The sequence below is a fragment of the Anastrepha ludens genome, chromosome 5 (genome assembly GCF_028408465.1).
Source record: "Anastrepha ludens isolate Willacy chromosome 5, idAnaLude1.1, whole genome shotgun sequence".
Lineage (NCBI taxonomy): Eukaryota > Metazoa > Arthropoda > Insecta > Diptera > Tephritidae > Anastrepha > Anastrepha ludens.
In genome coordinates, this window is record NC_071501.1 from 23,144,318 (window position 1) to 23,166,373 (window position 22,056).

The 22,056-nt window shown below is 37.2% G+C and overlaps 1 protein-coding gene across 6 annotated transcripts in view; it reads left to right on the plus strand.

Moving 5' to 3' along the window:
- Positions 1-2,540: 2,540 nt before the first annotated feature.
- LOC128865181 (rho GTPase-activating protein gacU) overlaps positions 2,541-22,056 on the plus strand; it is a 64,320-nt gene continuing 44,804 nt past the window's right edge. The window contains exons 1-2 of one of the 6 annotated variants that reach the window (XM_054105270.1): positions 2,541-3,086; positions 18,515-20,472. In XM_054105270.1, coding sequence (XP_053961245.1) covers positions 18,685-20,472 — 1,788 coding nt within the window. In that variant the 5' untranslated portion in view covers positions 2,541-3,086; positions 18,515-18,684. The remainder of the gene's footprint in view (positions 3,087-18,514; positions 20,473-22,056) is intronic. The other 5 variants (XM_054105272.1, XM_054105274.1, XM_054105273.1 and 2 more) reach the window with 5 other exon arrangements.

A 22,056-nucleotide genomic window follows, 5' to 3' on the forward strand; every position in this document is an offset into this window, starting at 1 on the left:
CATGTCAGCTTTGAAGTCCTACGAAGAATCTCCTCTGCCCATAAGAGCTACTTCGAACTAAATAGGCAATTGAGTAGTAAATTGCTCTCCCGACGAACAAAACTAAAACTTTATAAGGCTCTCATCGTGACCATCCTACGTTGTACGGCGCAGAAGCTTGAACGAGGCAACATGCAATGATGCGACACTTGGAGTGTTTGAGAAAAAGATGTTGTGGCAGATTTTTAGATTTTCGCACGTTGGCGACGGCTAGTATATGAGGCGGTGAAGCAGTGAGTTTTACGGCGGCAGGGACAGCAAATATAGATCCAGCGGATCCGCTGGTTAAGTAATACCCTCGGAATGGATATAAATGCTCAGTCTCTGCAGTGTTCGATGCGATACCATCTGGTGGAAGCAGGAAGAAAAACCTCCTTTGCTTTGGAAAGACTTGGCGTCACTTACTGTGAACTGGCGCCAGTTAGCACGAGAAAGAAACAACTGGCGCTTAGCAAGAAGAATAAAAAGGCGAAGCCTATTTTCTAAATCCTATCTTCAAAATTTTTTTTTTTTGTTGTCGTATTATTTTCGGTATGTAGCAATGACTTATTCTAAATTTTAGCAGATTTAATTTGTTAGTTAATAAATATCGCATTTTTGAGCACCTCTCAAAATCACCCTTATACGTAAAGTCGGCGCGGTTGGCTATCTAATTCGCCCATTACAAATGACAAATTACTTCATTTCGAGGGTAACATAAGTAAATACTAAGTTTCGTTCAGAAATCCAAAATTTTACCTGAGTTTTTAGTTCAGCAGACAGCCGGATGGACGGAAACTCAATTTTAATAGTATGGGCGGTACGCCTGATTTTCAATAACAAATAATCTGATAAATTGTATAATCTGATAAATTTTAAAAGTCAATGTGAGTACTAACAACAACTCAACATGCTTGCGACTCGTCTCTGGACCGTCTCAAGGCCATAGTCAAGGCAAAAGGTGGTAATATCGAGCGAAAGTAAATTGATTCTTAATTTTGTATTATTTTCACACATTTTTTACTTTGAATTGAATTAAAGTAATTTTCCAAACTAAATTTATGGCCTTTTTAATTGGTTACACTTCGAGTGCCGGTCCCTCAATCACTAACAAAGATAAGATCCAACATTCTATCGAGCCTTTTTTAAATATAATAATTTGCAGCAGGCTTGAATTTAAAATATTATGAATGAAATAAGTTTCAGATACAGCTGACAGGTTCGTAGGTGTAAGGCCAGAATTACAATAGCCTTGAGACCAATTAAGACTGTACAGATTAAAGTCGCCTAATATACAAGCAAGATCCTCGCCCATTTTGACAGTTACCAGGGATGTTAACTGCATTTGTTAATTACGAAGTTTCATTTAGATATGCATACCGACGAATTTTCTTTCGAGTTATCGAGTCCATAGACAAAAGTCTTGAGTCATTGAGTCTTCACGACATATTGAACATTTTGGAATGCATCCATGCATACGTATGTGCATATGTCAACAACTTAGAGAATACCATAGATTGCATATATTGCCACTACTCGGTTCTTAGTAGATGTGAAAGTAGCAATTGTTGACCTGCCGTCATTTTAGAGCTTTCTTTGCATTTGTTCGTTTATTTTTTTCTATTATTTTCCATGCCTCCGTCAACATAGCCCTAGTATTTTATATCTATGAGTATACCAATTCTAACAGGTTACTTCAAACAACCGTTATGTGCACAATATAAAAAAACCCTGGCGCATTAGCGCGCTCGGGTATAAAAAGCGAAGGCACCCAAATTGCCTAGAAATTTAATGCAACGAGATTTGTTACAAATCCAGCGCTTCGGAACAAAGCTAAGCTTAAATATAGTAATTACAGGTGCATGTATGTATGTACAATATATGTATGTATATGTATTTGTGCAAGGCAGCCTAATAAAACAAAAACATCAAAATACGCAAAACAATACAAAAGCAATACTACTCAGTTACCTTCTTTTTGGCCATGGTTTTTGTTTTTTGTTTCTTCGGACAAGCTTAACAAGCTTTACTGAGATATTTTTGCGCCTGCAACGACTAAGCGCCTCGCACAGATAAGACGGCTGCCCATCGCACAAGCTTACCTGATTTTATTATTATTTTAACCACTAAATTTGAGTTATATTTTTGCTCGCTCGAAGCGTGGCTTATGAAACCCCAAATAAAAAACACAAACAAAAAGAGGGGAAAGTGAATGCGCAAGTTGTGCGAGATCATTGATCGCGTCAACTACCGAAAAACTTAAGTGCCCGAGAGCGCACGAACGATTTCAGGAGCATAACTAGAAGCGTTGTTTTTATTTACTTTTTTTTTTTGTTTTTTTGTGTTCAATTGGTTGGCGGAGATTGTAACGGAGACTGAACAGCCCCAGTGTCAACTCTGACTAGCGATGCTACGTCGCTACACCGCTGCCTATGCTGGCGTCGTCTGTCGCTGATGGAGACTAGCTCTAGTGGGGCGATCGCGCATGTAAATTCCATTGACAAATCAGTGAGTGGAAAAAGCTCCAAGTAAGTGGTAGCACGGAGACGGCGCGCGCGCACTTAAAACGCTATCAATTGAATGCAATAAAGCAACCGCTGGTGGCTCTAGCAAACAACGAACGGGGCGATCTGAATTCCCCAAACGGTGCAGTGCAGTGTGGTGCGACGTGGCGTGGCGTTTCGTGTTGGTATGACGTAGTGTACGGGTACGATCAACGCGCGCGTTTAACAGACAAAAGTTTCACTTAGCGAATATATTCAAATTTTTGGATTATTATTGTTTTTCGTTTTTTTTTTGTATGTGTTTAATGAAAGTCAAATATTTCGGAATATATCGTGCTGCGTTGGCGTTTGTTTGGTTAACGTCTCCAGCGAGATTAATTTTTAAATTGTCTTAATTAAGAAGCGTTGACGCATACATGTTTGCATGCGAATTAAAGTATGTATGTACATACAATCGACTGGCAAAGGAATAAAAGCGTAACACGCTAATTGATTACAAGAAAAAACAACAACAAAAAGCAGCAAGCGAGTTCAACACAAATCCCCTCATCAAAAAAGTAAATAGTAAGAAAGAGCGTACGCGGAAAACAACGCATAATCAAATTGATAATGGATAGGTTGCTAATATTATTTGAAGCAACAAAAAAAATTTGAAAGAAAAAAATTGTGTTAAGAATTTGCGTAAAATTTATTATTTGACATCAACCAAATATAAAAAAATAAAAATAAAAAAAACAAGTGCTCAGAATGCTCGGTGATTAGTTTACGAGGGTCACCATTTATATTGTTCAGCCCAGTAATAAAAAAGAAATAGAATGCAATATAATAAAAAATATAATAAACAAAAAAATAAAAAACATATATTAAAAAAAAAAAAACATGTAATACAAAAATTATAATAAACAAAAACAGATAATAAAAAATGTTATAAACATACAAAAATTTATAATAAATATATATAATAAAAAAAATTCAAAAAAATATATTGTATAATAAACAAAAACAGATAATAAAAAAATTAGGAAAAAAATATAATACAAAAAATATATAATAATAAAAAGAAGATGGTTAATGGTTAATGGTTGTAAAGGGTTAAGGAGTAGCCCTTTAGCACTGCGACCATATTGATCTATTGTGCACCCCATGCTGTCTATTGACTGTTAAGTATGCTTATGAATTGTACCAGCTCCTTCTGAGGGAGTGATTGAAGGACTTCATCTGTAAGCATGAACTTGTTTAAAAACCTTTTCCTTCTGTGCGTCAACCCCGGACATTCGATAATGAGATGTTCCTTAGACTCCTCAAAAAAGATAGTAAAAGGTGTAATAAAATATATAATAAACAAAAACAGATAATAAAAAAATTAAATAAAAAAAACAATCAACAAAGAAAATTGTTATAAAAAATATATAACAAATAAATAAAATAATAAATAAATAAATAAAAAAAATTAAGAAAAAAATGTAATACAAAAAATATAATAAACAGAACAAGATAATAAAAAAATTTTATAAAAAATATAATCAACAAAAAAAAATTGTTATAAAAATATATATAATAAATAAATATAATAAAAAAAAATTAATAAAAAAAAAATTTTATTTAAAAAAAATTTAATAAAAAAAAATTGTATTAAAAAAAGTTTTATAAAATAATATACCTATATTAGGGCGGGTCGATTTAAAAATCGCTCATTACTCTGTGAAAATCGTATTCTAGGGATCAAAATAAGAAACTTTGCCGAAGGAACCATACCTCTAAAACGAATTCTGATGTCCCCCAATTTGGGTCGAACGAAAAATCCCACTTTGACCCATTTAGAATGCTCCAATCGAGTCCAAATGTATGACCGACCCCCACTAACTTTGGACGGCCGATCCACCCATGCCAGTGGCACACCCCCTGGAACTCCCCTGGGGGGTTCCCCATACAATCATTTCAAAATATCACCATTTTTGGCCTTTACATGAGAAAAGAAACTAAAAAGTTCGACCCCTTAAAATATGGTTTTCACAGAGCAATGGGCGATTTTTTTGCCCTCCCCACAAATCGACCCGGCCTAAAACAGTTTATTTCATTTCTATTAAAGGAGCATACCAAAAGTTTTGCTTGCCTGATACCCTTCAATACACCTCAGTACTTACCTCGCTCGGAGGATACCTATTAAATTATGTAGGTGGCGCAAAATTAGTCATTCAATTTTGTATTTTAATAACTTTTTTACTAAATAAAAAAATATGATTATAAGTCCTAGTAATCTTTATTTTGGGTAGTAATCTTTCTTTAATTACGAGCTCCATTTCTTATCCGTTTCTATGCTGCAGCTGTCTAGTTCACAAGTGTCAAATATGATTGACGTACGGCGCCATTTGCAAAAATTATCAATCTTTCGATTGTTAGCCGCCTAGACGCAGACTAAGTGGCTTCGACCCTAGAGAAGCAACAAGTGAGCTTCTTCTTGCTCTAGCACGTTGATGGCCTCCTGTCCTGTAATTCAGCAGTGGTAAGACACCCAACCTAGCTTTACTGAGTTTTTTTCTTATCCGCCGCTAGAAAGGGTCCCAACTATCCTTTGAAAATTGGATAAAGCCTTCATAGCTACTGCGCTATCTGAATAGATGGCATTACCTACAGTGAAGTGGTTTATACCTTTACAAATTAATACTCTCAGAGCTAGATTCACAGCGATAGATCCACTTCATTAAAAATTTGGGATAGCCAGAAGTCAATCTCTTTCATAACCTTACACTTTTTCATCTATTCAAGCCATTTGCGAAAGCATTTTTTCCGATACAGATACACAACCCGCCAATAAAAAAATTATCATCAACCATCAATAAAAAATTTAAAATAGTGTTTTTTTTATCTGAAACCCCAATTAGTCACTGGGCATCAAAATACGACAAAGTACACGGCGAACTACTCATTAATTGAATATTTTGTGTACTCCGAAGTTAACTTGCTGGAGCAGATAAGTGAGAGCTCGCACTGTTGTCATGTAGAATTATTCGTCTTCGTTGGCTTATTTTCCTCTACTTGACAATCCGCATTAAAATCGTAATAAATCATCCGAAGAAAATTTTTGTAATTTAATTTTTTTTTTCAACTAACTTTCTAACAACTGCAAGCAACACATTTTCTCACAACGAACACATTTTCGCAAATATAAAAACAAAATTCCGTGAAATCGTCAAAATTTCACACATTTTTATCAGATGTTTTATGATTTATTTAGGTAAATGAGCGCATCTTTCAATTAAACAAAGTATCAAAACCTATAAATTTATAATCAAAAATGTCCAAACTGTCCTTTTAATTATGTGCCAGCTAGCGCCTAACAGCACTCAGTGCGTCCAAAGCTCGTTATATAGACAGTGACCCTAGTAGCAACAGACATCGTGTCTTGTTAGCAGCAGGCGATGTCTTTAGCGGAGGCTTTTCGCTCTGTTTGTTGGCTGTCGTTTGTCGTCGTAGGTTAATTAACGAAAATTTCATGTTTTTTCATTTTATTTTATTTTTGTTTGTTAAATAACTTTTAATATGCTACGTTCACGCTCTACCCTACTTTGTCAGTCTATTAATCGATCAGGCATTCAGTCGGATCACATACGAGTACGTACTCGTAAATGTGCGTTGCTGGGGCCGCCCAAATTCGGAGCAGCGTTTTATAGTGTGACATTCGCCTTCATCTACTTACTTTACGTGCGTTGTGGAAAAGAGCGAAGGCGCGCGCCTGCGCGTGTATGCGTAAAAATCAATATTTAACCTTACAACTGTTTTATGTTGTTGTATTTATTATGTAACTCGTACAAACTTTCGACAATCGGTGCTTAAAATTTGTGTCACAAAAATGTAATGTTGCTAGGCTTATTTAATTATTTTTGTATCTTTTCTGTTACGCTGTTTAAAAGTAACGTTCGTTTTCCAACAACAACAATTTCCCAAATATTGAAACAAAATTCCGTAGAATCGTCAAAATTCCGTAGAATCGTCCAAATTCCAAGCATTTGTATCAGATATTTTATAATTTTTTCGGGTGAATGAACGCAGCGCATCCTGCAATGACGCAGCTGCAGATTTCTAGCTACGTTAACTTTTTTGCACAATCACATTTGAAAGTAGGCCACAAATGACTTATAGAAATTTCAAGAAAATCATTGAAAACTAAAAGTATAAAAACTGATCGGATTATTTCGAAATTTGTTACTTGGTTGTTGCTTGGGGGCCGCTGATTGCGAATTTGGTATCAAATTTCAGAACTAATTAGATTTAGCAACTAAAGCGTAGATTTGCCAACTAATATTATAAAAGGTGGTTAAGTTTCAGGGGCCGGTGTTGATTTTGAATAAAATACAATTTTTTTAAGAAATTATTGTAATTTCTCTTTATTGTGATAATATTGGTATGGCTCAATTACGCATGGAACAAAATATCGGTCAAATGACCGGTACGGCCTCGGCGGCACATCTCCATCCGATGGTCCAAATTTTCGATGCCGCTGAGGCATAATTGAGGTTCTATGCCGTTAATATGCCGAATTATCTCATCCTTTAGCTCTCGAATTGTTGCTGGCTTATCGACGTACAACTTTTCTTTCAAATAACCCCAAAGAAAGAAATCCAACGGTGTCGTTGACGTTTAGGTGTGGTTTACATTCAACAAAATTTAACCACCCATATATGTAAATCAATTTTATTAAAGTTCAATATTTTTCAAAATTTGTGAGTCATACTAGCATCGTTATTTTGAATTAAAAAACCCTTCCCAGTGACTCAAAAAAACCCCCAAGTAACGAATTTTCAGCGCATGCGCTCAACTTCTCCAGTATTACACCGCCACATTGGATCCGCCATTTTGCGTTTCAAAACCAGTGACATCATATTTGTAATCAACGACCTCAAAAAGCCACCACTAACAAGTTTGAAGCTATGGTAATGAGCAAAAATATCAGCATCAACTGGTTAGCTTTAGCAGCCGTTTCCCCGAAAGCTGGCTTTTGAACGAAATACAGTTTTTAGCTGTTACACTTAAATCCAATAAGCTACAAGAAAATCCCAAGAAATATGACTAAATTGTTTACTAATTCTCAGAGAATTTTTTCTGTTTTTTACAAGTTTTCTAAAAATTTTAATACTTCGATTTTTTACTGATTCTCACTAGTGATTTTCACTGTGAATTACTTACGTATTTGTTTATAATCAAAATTATCGAAAATATATATTTTAAATTGTAATTTTTCGCAAGCGCACTATGTACTTAAGAAAAATTTGATTCAGGATATGGTCTGTCACACTACAGATTATACAAAATATCTAATTTTGTTTTTGAATAACTCTTTTACTAATTAAAAAAAAATTTTTTTGAGTGATGGAAGTCTTTATTTTAACCTTTAGCAGAGCAATGGACCGCGCTTGTCTGTTTGTTTACTGCAGCTGTATTGTTCACATGTGTCACAATCATACGAGTACCTTATTTCCTGGGTTAGGTTAGTTTGAAGCGTTTGTCGTGTGGGACACACTCAGGCTCATAGCCCATTGTGATGCCGCGTGGGGAGCTTGCCCCTATCTCTCCTAAAACCACAGTGTGCTTTTCAAAAATTCTAAAATATCTCTGATTTCTGTAGAACTCAGATCTTCCAACTCATCAAAAATTTGTTCACCCACAATAGTAAACTTGCGTCTGGATAGAGCAGGACAGTGGCACAGTAGGTGCGAGATTGTCTCCTCCTCGTCCTCATCTAGACAACTTCTACAGAAGTCATGTGTTTGCACACCCATTCTTTGGGCGTGTCAACCTATTAGGCAGTGCCCCGTTATGACTGAGATTAATGTGCTAAGACTGTGTTTATTTTGGCTTAGCAGAGATTCTGTGCGTTTAGCATTTAGAGTCGGCCACAGTTGACGGGCGATTTTGCAGGTGGCTTCATTGCGCCATCTTTCGTTTGCTCTCTTTACGATTTCTTCAAGGATGAGTAGCTTACATATTTGTAAGGGTATCCCTATGTCATTATCTATGTACTCATCAGTCAATTTAGTGCCGAGTCTCGCTAGTTCATCGGCTCTACAGTTACCCTCAATGTCGCGATGGCCAGGAACCCATGTTACCTTTAGGTGAAATGACTCAGCTATCTCGTTAAGAGATGTGCGTCATTTCATGGCTACCTTGGAGGTTGTCGACTATTTTGTAAGAGATTTTATCGCCGCTTGGCTATCAGTGAAAATGTAGATATCATTTCGGCATATCGCATCACACTGTATCAGTGTCGTGGCTTTTATTATTGCCATCAGTTCAGCCTGAAAGACACTACAGTAGTCGGGGAACCGAAAACTGAAGGAAATCCCCAGATGTTCGGAATATACACCTCCGCCCACCCTGCCCTTACCTTATTTCCTATAGAGTGATTAATTTTGCGCCACCTTGTAGATACATGTATGTTAATATGAGGTACCGGATGTTTTTTTTTAAGAGCCTGAGAACTTAAAATGATAGTAAAACACAGAAATATTATAATCTGGTAGATAATTGTATGGTACAAGGTGGCTGATGAATTTTGCTACATTAAGAAACTCAAATAACTTTTTTTTTAGTGTATGGAATTCATTTATTTTTTTTTCAAGTTGACGGTCATTAAATTTTATTAAATGTAGCTTAACTGGTTTTAAAAATAATTGAATTTAAATGCCCCCCATGCTCGTTGACACAAGTGCGGCATCTTAGTAAAAAGTTGTTCATTGCTGCTTTGAGAGTTGCGACAGGAATAGCAGCAATTGTTGCCCGAATGGATTGTTTTAGTTCATCCAAATTTGTTGGCTTTGTTTTATAAACTTCTTGTTTACATAAACCCCACAAGAAAAAGTCAGGTGGAGTAAGGTCAGGCGACCTGGGGGGCCAACGAAATTCGGAGTTTCTTGAAATCAGTTTATTGGGAAATTTTCGTCGCAACTCTGTCATAACAGCCTGGGCTATGTGAGACGTTGCCCCATCTTGTTGAAACCACACAGAGTTGAAAGGAATTCTCTTTCGGCGTAGTTCTGGATAGAAAAATTCTTTCAGCATTTTCAAATAACGGTCTCCAGTAACCGTAACGGTGTGACCATTTTCTTCAAAATAATAAGGCCCGACAATACAGCGTGAAGAAACCGCACACCACACTGTCACGCGAAGAGGATGCAATTCCGTCTCGTGGAGTATCTGTGGGTTAGAAGTACTCCATATTCGACAATTTTGTTTGTTCACATTGCCGTTTAAATCGAAATGGGCCTCATCAGACATGAAAAGGCAGTTTAACATGTTTTGGTCTTCTTCCACCATTTGCAGGATCGTCTGGCAAAATTCCAAGCGAATCGGCAAGTCTGCTGCATTCAGTTTGTTAACCATTTGAATTTTGTAGGGAAATAAGTCTAAATCTTTTTGCATTATTGTTTGCAAAGACTGTCGGCTGGCAACAAGTTGAGCAGATAAGCTTCTTGTTGAAACCCTTGGATTGCTTTGTATAGGTGCAGCTACAGCAACGATGGTTTCCTCCGTCCGAACTGGTGGGTTTCGATGATAAGGCCTTCTTGCGACTGTTCCTTGCTCAGCAAAATTATTCACCAGTCTCATTATGGTCCATCTGCTCGGGGGATCGCCACCAAACATCCGCCTGTACTCTCTCTGTACCAAAACTACGGACTCCAGTGCGTGATAGCGGCGGACTATCCAAATTTTTGTTTGCGTGTCCCAGTTATCCATTTTAATAAATTTTAAAGATCAATCTGCAAAATGGAACAGATAACTTAAAAAGAAAAAAAGTTATTCAATTTTTTTTTGGTAGCGGCTTTCATCAGCCACCCTGTATTTATTTCTTTAATATGACATGCCGGATGTCGTACTCGTAGGAGTTGGTCAAATACTAATTTTTTATATGTAGTATGTTATTATTGACATCAAATAGTAAACAAAAACATTTTTTTTTTTTTTGACATATTTTTTTGTAATAGTGTGGCACCAAAGTAAGCGTCTTAAAAACGATAGATGGCTTGGCCACAGGATTTCGGCTCTTCAGGACATCTGAAACGAAATAGTTAAACTGATTATTATTCTGTAGGCGTGTCATTCTGGCAGGTGCTACTTTCGTTTTTTTTTCAGCCCTAACTTTCCATACTACAGTCTGAAAAACACACCTTTTTTTCAAGGCGTACAGAACACATATTAGGAGGAGCTCGGCCAAATACCCAAAAAGGGTGTAAGCACCAATTATATGTATATACAAGTATAGGGTTATTCAATAGGTGCGCTTCAACTTTTTTCCGATAGGGAGATCGAACGACACAATATTTTTTTATTTTTCGCTTGTCATTTGTAAACTTCATTAGTATATATTTCATCATGGAACGCTACACACTTGAGCAACGATTGCAAATCGTGCAAATTTTTTATGAAAATAATCGTTGCTGCTACTTTAAGGGCATTACGGCCATTTTACGGTCCATTTAACAAGCCGTCCCGTTTTGGGGTTATGTGAAGTCATTGGTCTACAGTAACAAGCCGGCGGCGATTTGTGAGCTCAGAGCCAATATTGAACGCGAAATTGCTGGAATTTCGGCCGATTAATGCAAAAGAGTGGTCGAAAATTGGGTTCAACGATTGGACTTCGTAAAACGTGCACGCGGTGGTCATGCAAAAGAAATCGAATTTCATACTTAAAAGTATATGTTCAAACTCGATAATAAAAAAAAATTAGTTAAAAAAGTCAAACCGTTTGTGTTTTATTCAAAAAAGTTCAAAAGTTGAAGCGCTCTTACTGAAAAACCCTATATATATATGATCGTAGGACGAAATGAGTATGACAAGAATTCGAAATTACCGCCAAAGCGAATATAGCAAAAATATCAAACGAACGGTTGGTTTAACATAAATTGTTATGCAATTCAGCTTCGAGATGCTGCAATGGAATATTTTTATTTTACTGTATAATACTGTACTCTTTGCTTAATATTAGGTTATCACAACCTTGGAATAAGAAGGCTACTGTTAGTGAGGTCACTCACATTTTCTTCTTCATTGGTGCGATAACCGCTCAAGCGATTTTGGCAGAGTTTAACAAAGCGCGTCAGTCGTTACTTTCTCGTGCTAATTGGCACCAATTGGACACACCAAGTGAAGCCAAGTCCTTCTCCACCTGATCTTTCTGCTACCACCAGCTGATACCACATCGACTCTTTTTAGAGCCCGAGCGTTTATATCCATTCGGACGGCATGAACCAGCCAACGTAGCCGCTTAATTCGCTGCGCTGTGTCTATGTGTTCGTAAAGCTCATTGTTCTATCGCATACAATACTCTCCTTCACCAGCGTGCAAAGGTCCAAAAATCTTCTACAGAATCTTTCTCTCAAACACTCCAAGCGTCGCTTCATCGGATATTGTTATCGTCCAAACTTCTACGCCGAACGTTAGGACGGGCATGATGAGAGTTTATAAAGAGTTAGTTTTGTTCGCCGAGAGAGGACTTTACTACTCAATTGCCTACTTAGTCTAAAGTAGCACTTATTGGCAAGAAATATTGAACAGTGACCGATTGGGTCAAAATTAGTGCCACTTAATACAATAAATATAATCCTTTAAGTTCTTAATCCATTTCCCTTACAAGAAAAACTCAATGAAATCATCACCATTGTTTCCTTGAATCCCTAGCGGGACATGGCACAGCGCATAGAGTAACATAATTCTGCAGTTGAATTCCGAGCGACTTAGAAGCGCATCGCTAACTTTCGGCTTGCCTGGCAATTGTAACAAATATTGAAAGACGTACGCCCCTCAACTGACTCGTGTCGCCCAATCACGCTCATTCATTGTTCAGTCGTAATATTTCCTGCATTCGTTCATTGTTAACTTTAATTTAATTCATGTATGTGTGTGTACATACATATGTACTAGGGCGGGTCGATTTAAAAATCGCTCATTGCTCTGTGAAAATCGTATTCTAGGGATCAAAATAAGAAACTTTGCCGAAGGAACCATACCTCTAAAACGAATTCTGATGTCCCCCAATTTGGGTCGAACTTTTTAGTTTCTTTTCTCATGTAAAGGCCAAAAATGGTGATATTTTGAAATGATTGTATGGGAAACCCCCCAGGGGAGTTCCAGGGGGTATGCCACTGGCATGGGTGGATCGGCCGTCCAAAGTTAGTGGGGGTCGGTCATACATTTGGACTCGATTGGAGCACTATAAATGGGTCAAAGTGGGATTTTTCGTTCGCCCCAAATTGGGGTAAAGTTTCTTATTTTGATCCCTAGAATATGATTTTCACAGAGCAATGGGCGATTTTTTGGCCCCCCCACAAATCGGCCCGGCCTAATATGTACATATGTATGTATTTCAATGCCTTTTTGTGTGTTAATTTAGGCTGTTCAGCTGTTACATTTGTATGCACAAATGGGCAAACATAGTACCAAAAACTCGCACAACATTCCACGGCGTAATGATAAAATTTCCAACAACAAAAAAATTAAAAAAAACTCAGCTAAAGCGGCAAAATTGCGAATGAAGCAACAGAAAAGTCTTCAGTAAAGAAAACGCTTGGTCGCATAAAAAGCGAAACGTGCCTGTCTCACAGTGGTATGACTTCGTATATTTTTTGGCAAAATAGAAAAATAGAAAGCATGGTCTTAGCTTAACGAAATTTTGTAGCCATTCGGCCAAAGTTTAAGTACATTTAAGGAGAATATTTATACTGCTGCAACAACAACAACATCAAAAACCTCATTGTTGCAAATTCAATTTAATTTTTCAAACACGTGCCGAGGTATATTTATTCAAAACGGCGTAACTTTTACAAATGTCAAGCAATGGCGATAAAATTTTGGTAGGAATGTTAATCACAGATGTGGAAGCGTAACAAAAAAAAAGAACTCAAATCGGTTCACTTAGAGCGTCAGCTGGCGGTTGTTTCGGGAACTTTTCGATCAAGTTGGTATATCCCTTCCAATAAAAAAGTTCAAGTGTCAAAGTATGAAAGATATTTTAATACAATTTTTAGTTGAAATTTTCAAACCTTATAGGTTTATTCAGCGAGCGGGGATAAATGGTAAATTTTTTCACGTAAATCGAAAGAACAGACACTCAACTTTGATTTATTTGTAGTAAAAAGACCGAGCAGGACCAAACTAACTTATGTTTTTTTCTAAGGAAATTTACAAACGCTGTATTTTATGTTGCCATTTTGACTCGCGCACATCGTTTAAGGCCGGCGGGCCAATTAAAAGGTCAAAAAAATCGATTTTTTTTTTTTCCTAAAATCAATAGCTTAGATATTCAAGAACATGAGACACAAGTTTTCAGAGTTAAATTCTAAGTATTTGCAGAGCTACAGAGCCGAGCGTAGTGCGGCGTCGAGCAACCGTGCGCTTATTGTTGTAGTTTGAAGCGCGTTTTCTCGGCTTTTCATTTTCACGATTTTACCTAATTTATGTACACGATTGCAAAAAAACTAAACGAGCTATCCATTTCATTCAAAATGCGTTATCTTCAGTATTGTTTTCTCTTCTATGTGAACTAAAAAAAACATCCAAACACTTTTTTTAAGCGACTTTTTTACCCAGTTGAAGAGTTTTTTTTCCCTTGAAAAACCACTTTTTTCTTAGTTCACATCGAAGATAATTACATCAAAATTAATAATCTTTTTTTTTTGTTTTCAGATGAAAATTGCAAGTTGTATCTTGTACAGAAGTTGGATACTTCAGTGGCAAGGCGCTCTGGGAATCTATTGATAACTCGGCTTACAATATATTGTTGGAGATTGTAAAAATTTTTTTTTTTTTAGTTCAAATATATATTAAACTATCCCCAAAACTTCATTTGGCTAATTGTTTTTTTTTCTCATCCTACAACGCTTCGCGAAAACTACTGAATTTAGGACATCTAATTGGCCCGCCGGCCTTAAACACTTACGTAAATTTTTTCTTAAAAACAAAATATTATATTTTAATAAAAACGCCACTGAAATTTTATTTTAAAAAATATCTCACACACATATAGTATATATATATATATATATATATATATATATTCCTGTAGTTCCTGGGTGAAACAAAGGGCCTCAACATACCTCATACATATACGTCACTGAAATGTATGAAAAATTTCATCCGTTTTCGCTATAAAATCGTTTAGTAGGTTAGGTTAGGTTAACCTGGCTGGCTGAAAGCCATCCCATAGACCTATTGGTCCTTAGTGATACCAGATGGAGCTTGACCCTTACGTTTCCTTGTAGTAGGCTTCTTGTAATACGTCTGCGTCTTTTGCGAATCTAAGTAAACTCTAAGGCTCTAACCCCGAGAGGCATTCTAAATTCTCATATTGTAAAGCTCCTGAGCATTTAATCGGGTTCTAGCTAACGCAGGGCAAGAACATAGAGGGTGTACTAGCGTTTCCCTCTCTTCCAGTTCATTGCAAAATCTGCAGCCATTGACAGTTCTGCTTTCTTTTCAGGACAGAGATAGTACGAATCGGACGTATTTATCCGCATTCTGTGTACAGATGGTTTTTGCGATTTTGCAAGTGGCTAGATTATTCCACCTCCTGTCTATCCGTATTTTCATGTTCGCAGCGAAGTCATTGTATATCGTATTTAAAGGTTTCAGTATGTCGTTTTCTTGTTCGAATTGTATGTGCTTTTGGCAATTTCGTTTCCTATAATGCCCTTATGTCCGGATACTCAACAGATGTGCAACCATCTGTCTGCGGCTAGTCTCTCTATGGCTTCCCTGGTCCTAAGAACGTTTTTAGATGAAATTTCATATCAGTTTATTGCCTTTACTACCGCTTGACTGCCAAAGTATGTATACATTTAAGTTGAACTTGCTCGATGTCCTTGCTAGTGCTATTTCTGCAGCCTTTCCTACCACAAAGACTTCTGCTTGAAAAATACTGCAATGGTCAGGGGAGCTTAATTGGCCGCCTGATGTCCAGCTCTGCGCAATAAATCCCTGCACCTACTCCGTCCATCATTTTCGAGCTGTCAGTAAATATTTAAATGTATTGGGGCTAGGTTTCATACCTCTTTTCCACCCCTCTTCTTCTATTGTTGTTCAGAATCTCTTCACCCAAAATCTTTTAATAACTTCATTAAAATTTTTCTAAGACAAAAAATTACTTTTGAAGGAAAAAAAGTATGAATTTTACTTAGCCAAACGCCGTAACATTTCGCTTCAAAACTGCATCATTCGACCTTTGAAATTCAATGATCGAAAACCTTCGTTTTTGTCACCAAAGCACCACTGTGCATCGTCATAACTGCATAAAAAACGGCGCAGTTTTGCTAGTGTAAATACTAATATAAATATAAATATTTATATGTGTGCAAAACATTGTTTTTTGTTTGGATTACTGTCTGCAATTATTATATATATATAGTTTTTTTTTGTTATAATTTTACCCCTGAATGCTTTAGTGCACTAGGATATTACAATTTTGTTCACATAATGATTGCTTGCAATAGACCCCAACAATATCGAGATATACATACACGTACATATACATATACATATGTATAACGAAATATTGTGCCTGACGAAAGGAATTGATTTAGAGATGCCCGCCTGTCCGTCCTTTTGTCCATGCACACGATAACTCGAAGTGGGCGACCTCAAACGGTCTAATGGTTAGCCCAGCCAAGGCCAAACTAGTTCTGTGCACTAGAAGAAATAAGATACCGAGTTTTCCATAACCGATGGAGTAGAATGGAAAGAATCTATCTATCTATCTATCGAAAGAAGCCAAGTACCCTGGCATATTTCTGGACTCAAAACTTTCTTGGAAAAGGAACACCGAGGAAAGTATGAAGAAAGCTTGTGAGGAAACAAATGGGGCTGAAACCATGTATCCACCACTGGGCGTACAATACGATCATCAGGCCCATTTTGAAGGCGGTGGTCTCTGACTACAAACTGCAGGGTCTCCAAAACGCTCTGGCCAAAACTGAATCTTAAAAGGACAAAATGTCTACTTTTATTCAGCTGATCAACTACCAGCGTCCTCACAGGTGTTATAAAGGGTCACTGCGCTATTGGCAGCCTTCAAAAATGCCGTTTCAAATATCTCCGGGAAATTTGTAGACCTGGGAAATTTGCTAAATGTCTTACTGGAGGGACTAGTTACCTTCTCAAAAAGATCTGAGTGGCTTAAGTAATTTAGTTAGGGAATGGAAATCAAATACTGGCATCACAATGGGCCTTAGCGCCACAGAGTGTCTTGTCTTAGACAATCAACTTGCCTAACGTAACGTAACCTAACCTCGTCATCCAAAGAAGTAAGAGCTCAGACAGCGTTTGCGCAAAAGCAGGGCAGTGGCAGAGGAAGTGTGCAATACTCTCTATTTCCGCCTCGTTTCTTTGGCTTCGACAGAAACTATTACAGGGAACGTCACACGCTTTCCATGTATTCCCATTAAGAAGTGTTCGGCGATGATACCAACTGACATATTAATGGAATACCGATCTAGTTTGATGAGGGACCTATTTCTCCGCTCATTCCTTCTAGTTCCAGTTAAGTGGGTAAGGTGAATTCGGTGATTTTTGTTTTTTAGGCTATACTAGTCGTAAATATTAGTTTATACAGTCACTTTCCATATTATAATGCAACATTTGTAAAAAAATTTCATTGCAAAATATTGAAAATTGAACCAGTGACCCTGAATATCTAACAGCACCTAAAAAAAAATTTTTGAGGAGAGCATCTTAACCATCATCTCAGCCTACAAACTTCGTATTACAAATAGCGTTGTCACTTTAGCCATTACGAGATGGGTTGATAAACTAACATATAATGCTACCAAAAAAAAATTTTACCAAAATGGGACGTCAGGCGCCACTTTATCACTGTCTTCTAGATCGAAATGCTCAAAGATTGACCGTACATCATTTCGACTATTGCAGAAGCTTCAATAATGGGGAGGAGGAAAAGTCGCTCAGAGATCTTCTCTAATACTGTCCTGCGGGGCCTGCCGCTAGGTTTAGATACTTCGACTCATCGTTCTTGAATGATATGAGATGAGTTCGCACTTAAAGCACAATGGTTTAACGAGGAGTAGCAGGTAAACTGCTACTGGGCTATCGCATACGATTGGCCTAAGTGAGTTAGTTTTGAGACCGACCGCAAGTTCTCAATAGAATCATCTGAATCGAAAAAGTGAAAGTGCATTTGTTAAGAGAGATATTTCTTGAGATGTTCCTTGTAGGATTTTTTTTCGATTTTTAAATTTTTATAGCACTTGGAAGCCAAAATCCGATTTTCGCTAAAACAAACATTGCCTAATTTATTATTGTACTTAGGTATTAACTATTGATTCATCCAATTTCGTTTTTGAAAGATATTTTAATAAATAAACAAAAAAATTATTTTAAGTGATGGAAATCTTGACGCGCTCCATTGATTGTAAATTCGTATGCAACAGGTTTTTTTCACTAATGTCAAATTTGATAGAAAAAGTAAAGCAAAAATTATACATGTTCCGATAGAGTGATTAATTTTGCGCCACCGTGTAGGGATACCTGGTCAGTTATGTGAAATCGACTTGAAACAAAATAAAATATAAAATAAAAACTATAGTCCCAGCTGCTTGTTTCCTTGCTACTGTAATGTTATTAATTATAATTATATTTCATATAAATAAATAAATAAATATTAAAAAAAAATATTTAAAAAATGAAAAAATATTTAAAAAATGAAAAAATATTTAAAAAATAAAAAAAAATATTTAAAAAATAAAGAAAAAAATGTTGGTTTTTTTTTTGTTAATTGAAAAAAAGTTGAAATATCTACCTTAAATTTAGTGCATGTAATCATATTACGTAAAATAATACGATCACAATAAATACTTTCAGTAAAGCAAAGTGGTTTACATGCGTTTGAAATGTGCGCCGGGTATTTAAACTTCGATTTCGTTTGAAATTTTACTTTTCGTTGTTAATTTCTTTCTTCGTGGTGTTATTTTGATATTTTGTCCATCACGCAGTTGCCCAAATTAGCATGATATTTGCCTAATAATTTTATTACAACAACAGCAAAATACGTACATAACCGATTCACCAAAGAAACGAAGTTCAAAAATCAAATAAGTAGTTAAAAAATTATTAAATTTAGTCACATTTTCAAAAGCAACAACATCAATATCATTCACGCGTCATGAATGCAACAAAAAGCACAAATCCAACAAAAGATTTTCCCCACAAACGCAGAGAATCCAACTCACATAACTCAAACGTCGCCGCCAGCAGAATCCCGACGATAACGGGCTCAAACAGAAGCAGTAGCAGTAACCTTCTACTTGAAGCAAGCTCGCCCACAAGCAGTCAAAGCCCGATAGTAGCAACAACGGCAACCCAAGAATATTCCAGAGTCCCACAAAGTGCGATGGCAACAATGGCATTTGCTGGCGAGGAGATGGGTGCGGTTGTCTACAAGGATACAACTAAATTGATTTCAACAGCAATTAAATTCATCAACATCAATAACAACAGCAACAATAATGACAATAGTGGGCAACATCGAACAAATAGCCAAACGAGCGGAGGCAACAGCAACAGCAACAGCAACAAATCAACATCAAAATCGACAGCAACAAGTGATGTTGACAAATCAGCATCATCGAAGTTTATTAATTCTCGCAATAAATTGACGACAATAACGCATGTGAGGCAACAGCAACAAGAACAAACACAACAACAAAGACGACAGCAGGCCGAACAAATTTTATCCACTACAAGGGACCTCAATCAAATCAATTTAAAATCATCACTGTATGCTGATCAACAAGCATGCAATGACAACCACAACAGCAATAACAAAAATATGGACAATAATCAGCGGAATGATATACATAATAAGTTGAATGCGAACGTCTGCCGCAGCAACAACAATAACCCTAATAGTCTCAACAATGATAATAATAAGAAACAGTTGAGGGCGATGTGTGAGACACCGAACAACAGCAACGAAAGTTGTAGCGACGAAGCGTATGATAGTGAGCACAACAACAGCAGAAAATCGCACAAGAACAACAACACTTGCAGCAACGGGAACGTTAACGAGAGCAATGAGCTTGAGCAGCAGCAGCAGCTTCAGCAGCCGCCCTCTCACCAACAGCAACTGATAACCGCTACAAAGGCGTCCAAACAGACGATAAAAATAGTAACAGCAAGCGAAATAAAAACAGCAACGAAAGTGAGAGCAGAGAAAATTGCCACAACAGCCAAAGCGGCGGTAATGGATACAACAATAAAACCAACAGCATCAGCAGCGCCAGCGAAAGAAAGAGCGAAAGCGGCAACGCTCACGCTACGCAAATCTCTCTCCACGCCAGCATCATTCAAAACTGATGACGTTGCATGCTCGCACAAGAGTAACAATAGCAATAACAACTACAACTACAGCCATGTAGATAGCAATGGGCACAGCAACAACGTAAAGCTACTTATAAGCGGGAATGCGCAAGAGAAGGTGGCGGAAGTGGAGAAGATGGAGGCTTTGCGTGGTGCTAAAGATAATGACAATGGCGGTGGCGGTGGCGGTGGTGGCGGTTGTGGCAACGCCGGCAATCATGACAAATGTACGAAGACAGCAGCAAAATTCACAAATACTTCAATTGAAGCAACAACAGCAACAACTCAAATTACAACGATAACTGCAGCGTCAACCTCAACAAAGGCTGCAACAATGGATGTCGTAATGCGTCCGCAATATGCCGTGCATGGCGCGCAACTAGAACAACAACAACAACAGCAGCCAGACACGAAATTAGCAAAAGCAAAAGTTAATGATAATCAAATCATTTGCGGCAGTTGCAACGCTACTGGTAGCAAAGATGTTGCCAGCACGACAAACGCCTCATCATCGCTGCCGCTACCCGCTGTCAGTTTCGATTTAGATTTGCGATTTGGTTGTGCGCATTACAAGCGTCGTGCCATGTTTGTGGTAAGTTTTCAAGTTTTTATTTTTTATTTATTTTATGTTTATTTTTAGAGCGCCACAACTGGTAACTACGTTTCTATGGCATTTCTTATGCACTCTGTATTGCCAAATGTTATTTGAATTATACCACAAATGCAACTTTGTTTGCTTCGCTCGCAAATTCGATTATTTAAAGTTATTTCGATGTTCGAAGAGAGAGAGCGCTTTGTTAGAAAATGAGCAGACCTTGAGCAGAGTTACCAATTTCTTAGTTTCGTAGGCATTTATAAATTTATTTATTTATTTATTTAATAATCTGCAGTAAAAATATGTGATTAAAAACAAGCCAAATTTGGCAACTAAAATATTAGCAATCAATATAAATATTAAGCAACTAAATTTAAAATTTTTACTTGATTAATTTTAAATAAATCGAAATCAAGCCGGCTGGGATTGGATAATAATTTATAGCGTAAGTGCATTAGCCTGCCATCCCAGAGGTTGTGGGTTCGAATCCAAAGTAAATCACGGTCCTCGCACATTGCCAAATAACCTACTTTCCTTGTTTTTAAAAACAAAAAAAAATCTCATCTCATTTCACAAACCAAAAAATGTATCCTTTCCATCCTTACTCCCGTACAATAGTCAGCGTCACATCTGCATTGTGGATGCTAAAACAAACAAAAACACAGTTACACAATGCATCACTGGCGCCAGCAAGAGGAAGCGGGCAACAGTGGTAATAGCGCTGACACACCAAATTTAGCGAAGTCCTCAACCATCTGTGCGATCCTTCTGGCAGAAAAATGTGAAACCCAGATTGCGCTCCAAGTAGTAAGAAGGCGTTGCTCCTAAGCAACGACAGGTGAGCATACCCACTATTTAGGACTGGCACCGGAAGGCTAATCACCTACCCTGACAGAAATCAAATAGATTATCGAAACCAACGCAAGACAAGAAACTTGTCGAGGCCGTATGCTCCCGGGAGGAGTGAACAAGGAAAAAAAAGTGCGCGAGCAATGGGCGCATTACTCGCATATTTAGTCTTAAAGTTTTCCTCATAAAAGGTTAGCATTGCGAAGACTTCTTTGTGAAACATTAAAGCTTATCCGCCCAAGCAGAACTGGACAGTCGGCGATGCCATTGACAACACTGAAAATAAATGAAAGTGAGAATGTCCGCTCTTTTCTTGTCTAGCGGTTCTAGATTAATTAGCTTTAGCCGAGAATTACAGACTGGAACAGGGGCCTCAAATTGTAGGGAACGTAACGCCTGCTTTAGATTTTATTTTCTGAGCTTAGCTGTAGAAATTGTGTCTTCTACATATTATTTGTATAAGTCTTATTGTGTCTCCTAATGTTAAATCGGCATTAAAAAAAAGAGCAAGAACACGAAAAGCTACTAGAAAGCCAATACGCTGATCCAGCTATGCTTCTTTATATATTTAAGTATTTTTTTAAGTTTTCATTCTTCTTTTTCACATCCATTAGATCACATTCATACAGTGCTGCTTTCGCCATCGTTCCCTCTCCAACAAGTTACGAGTTGAGGTAGTAAAAGTTACCCTCAGACTGTGATGGGTTTTGCTGCAACAGACGAGTCCCCGAC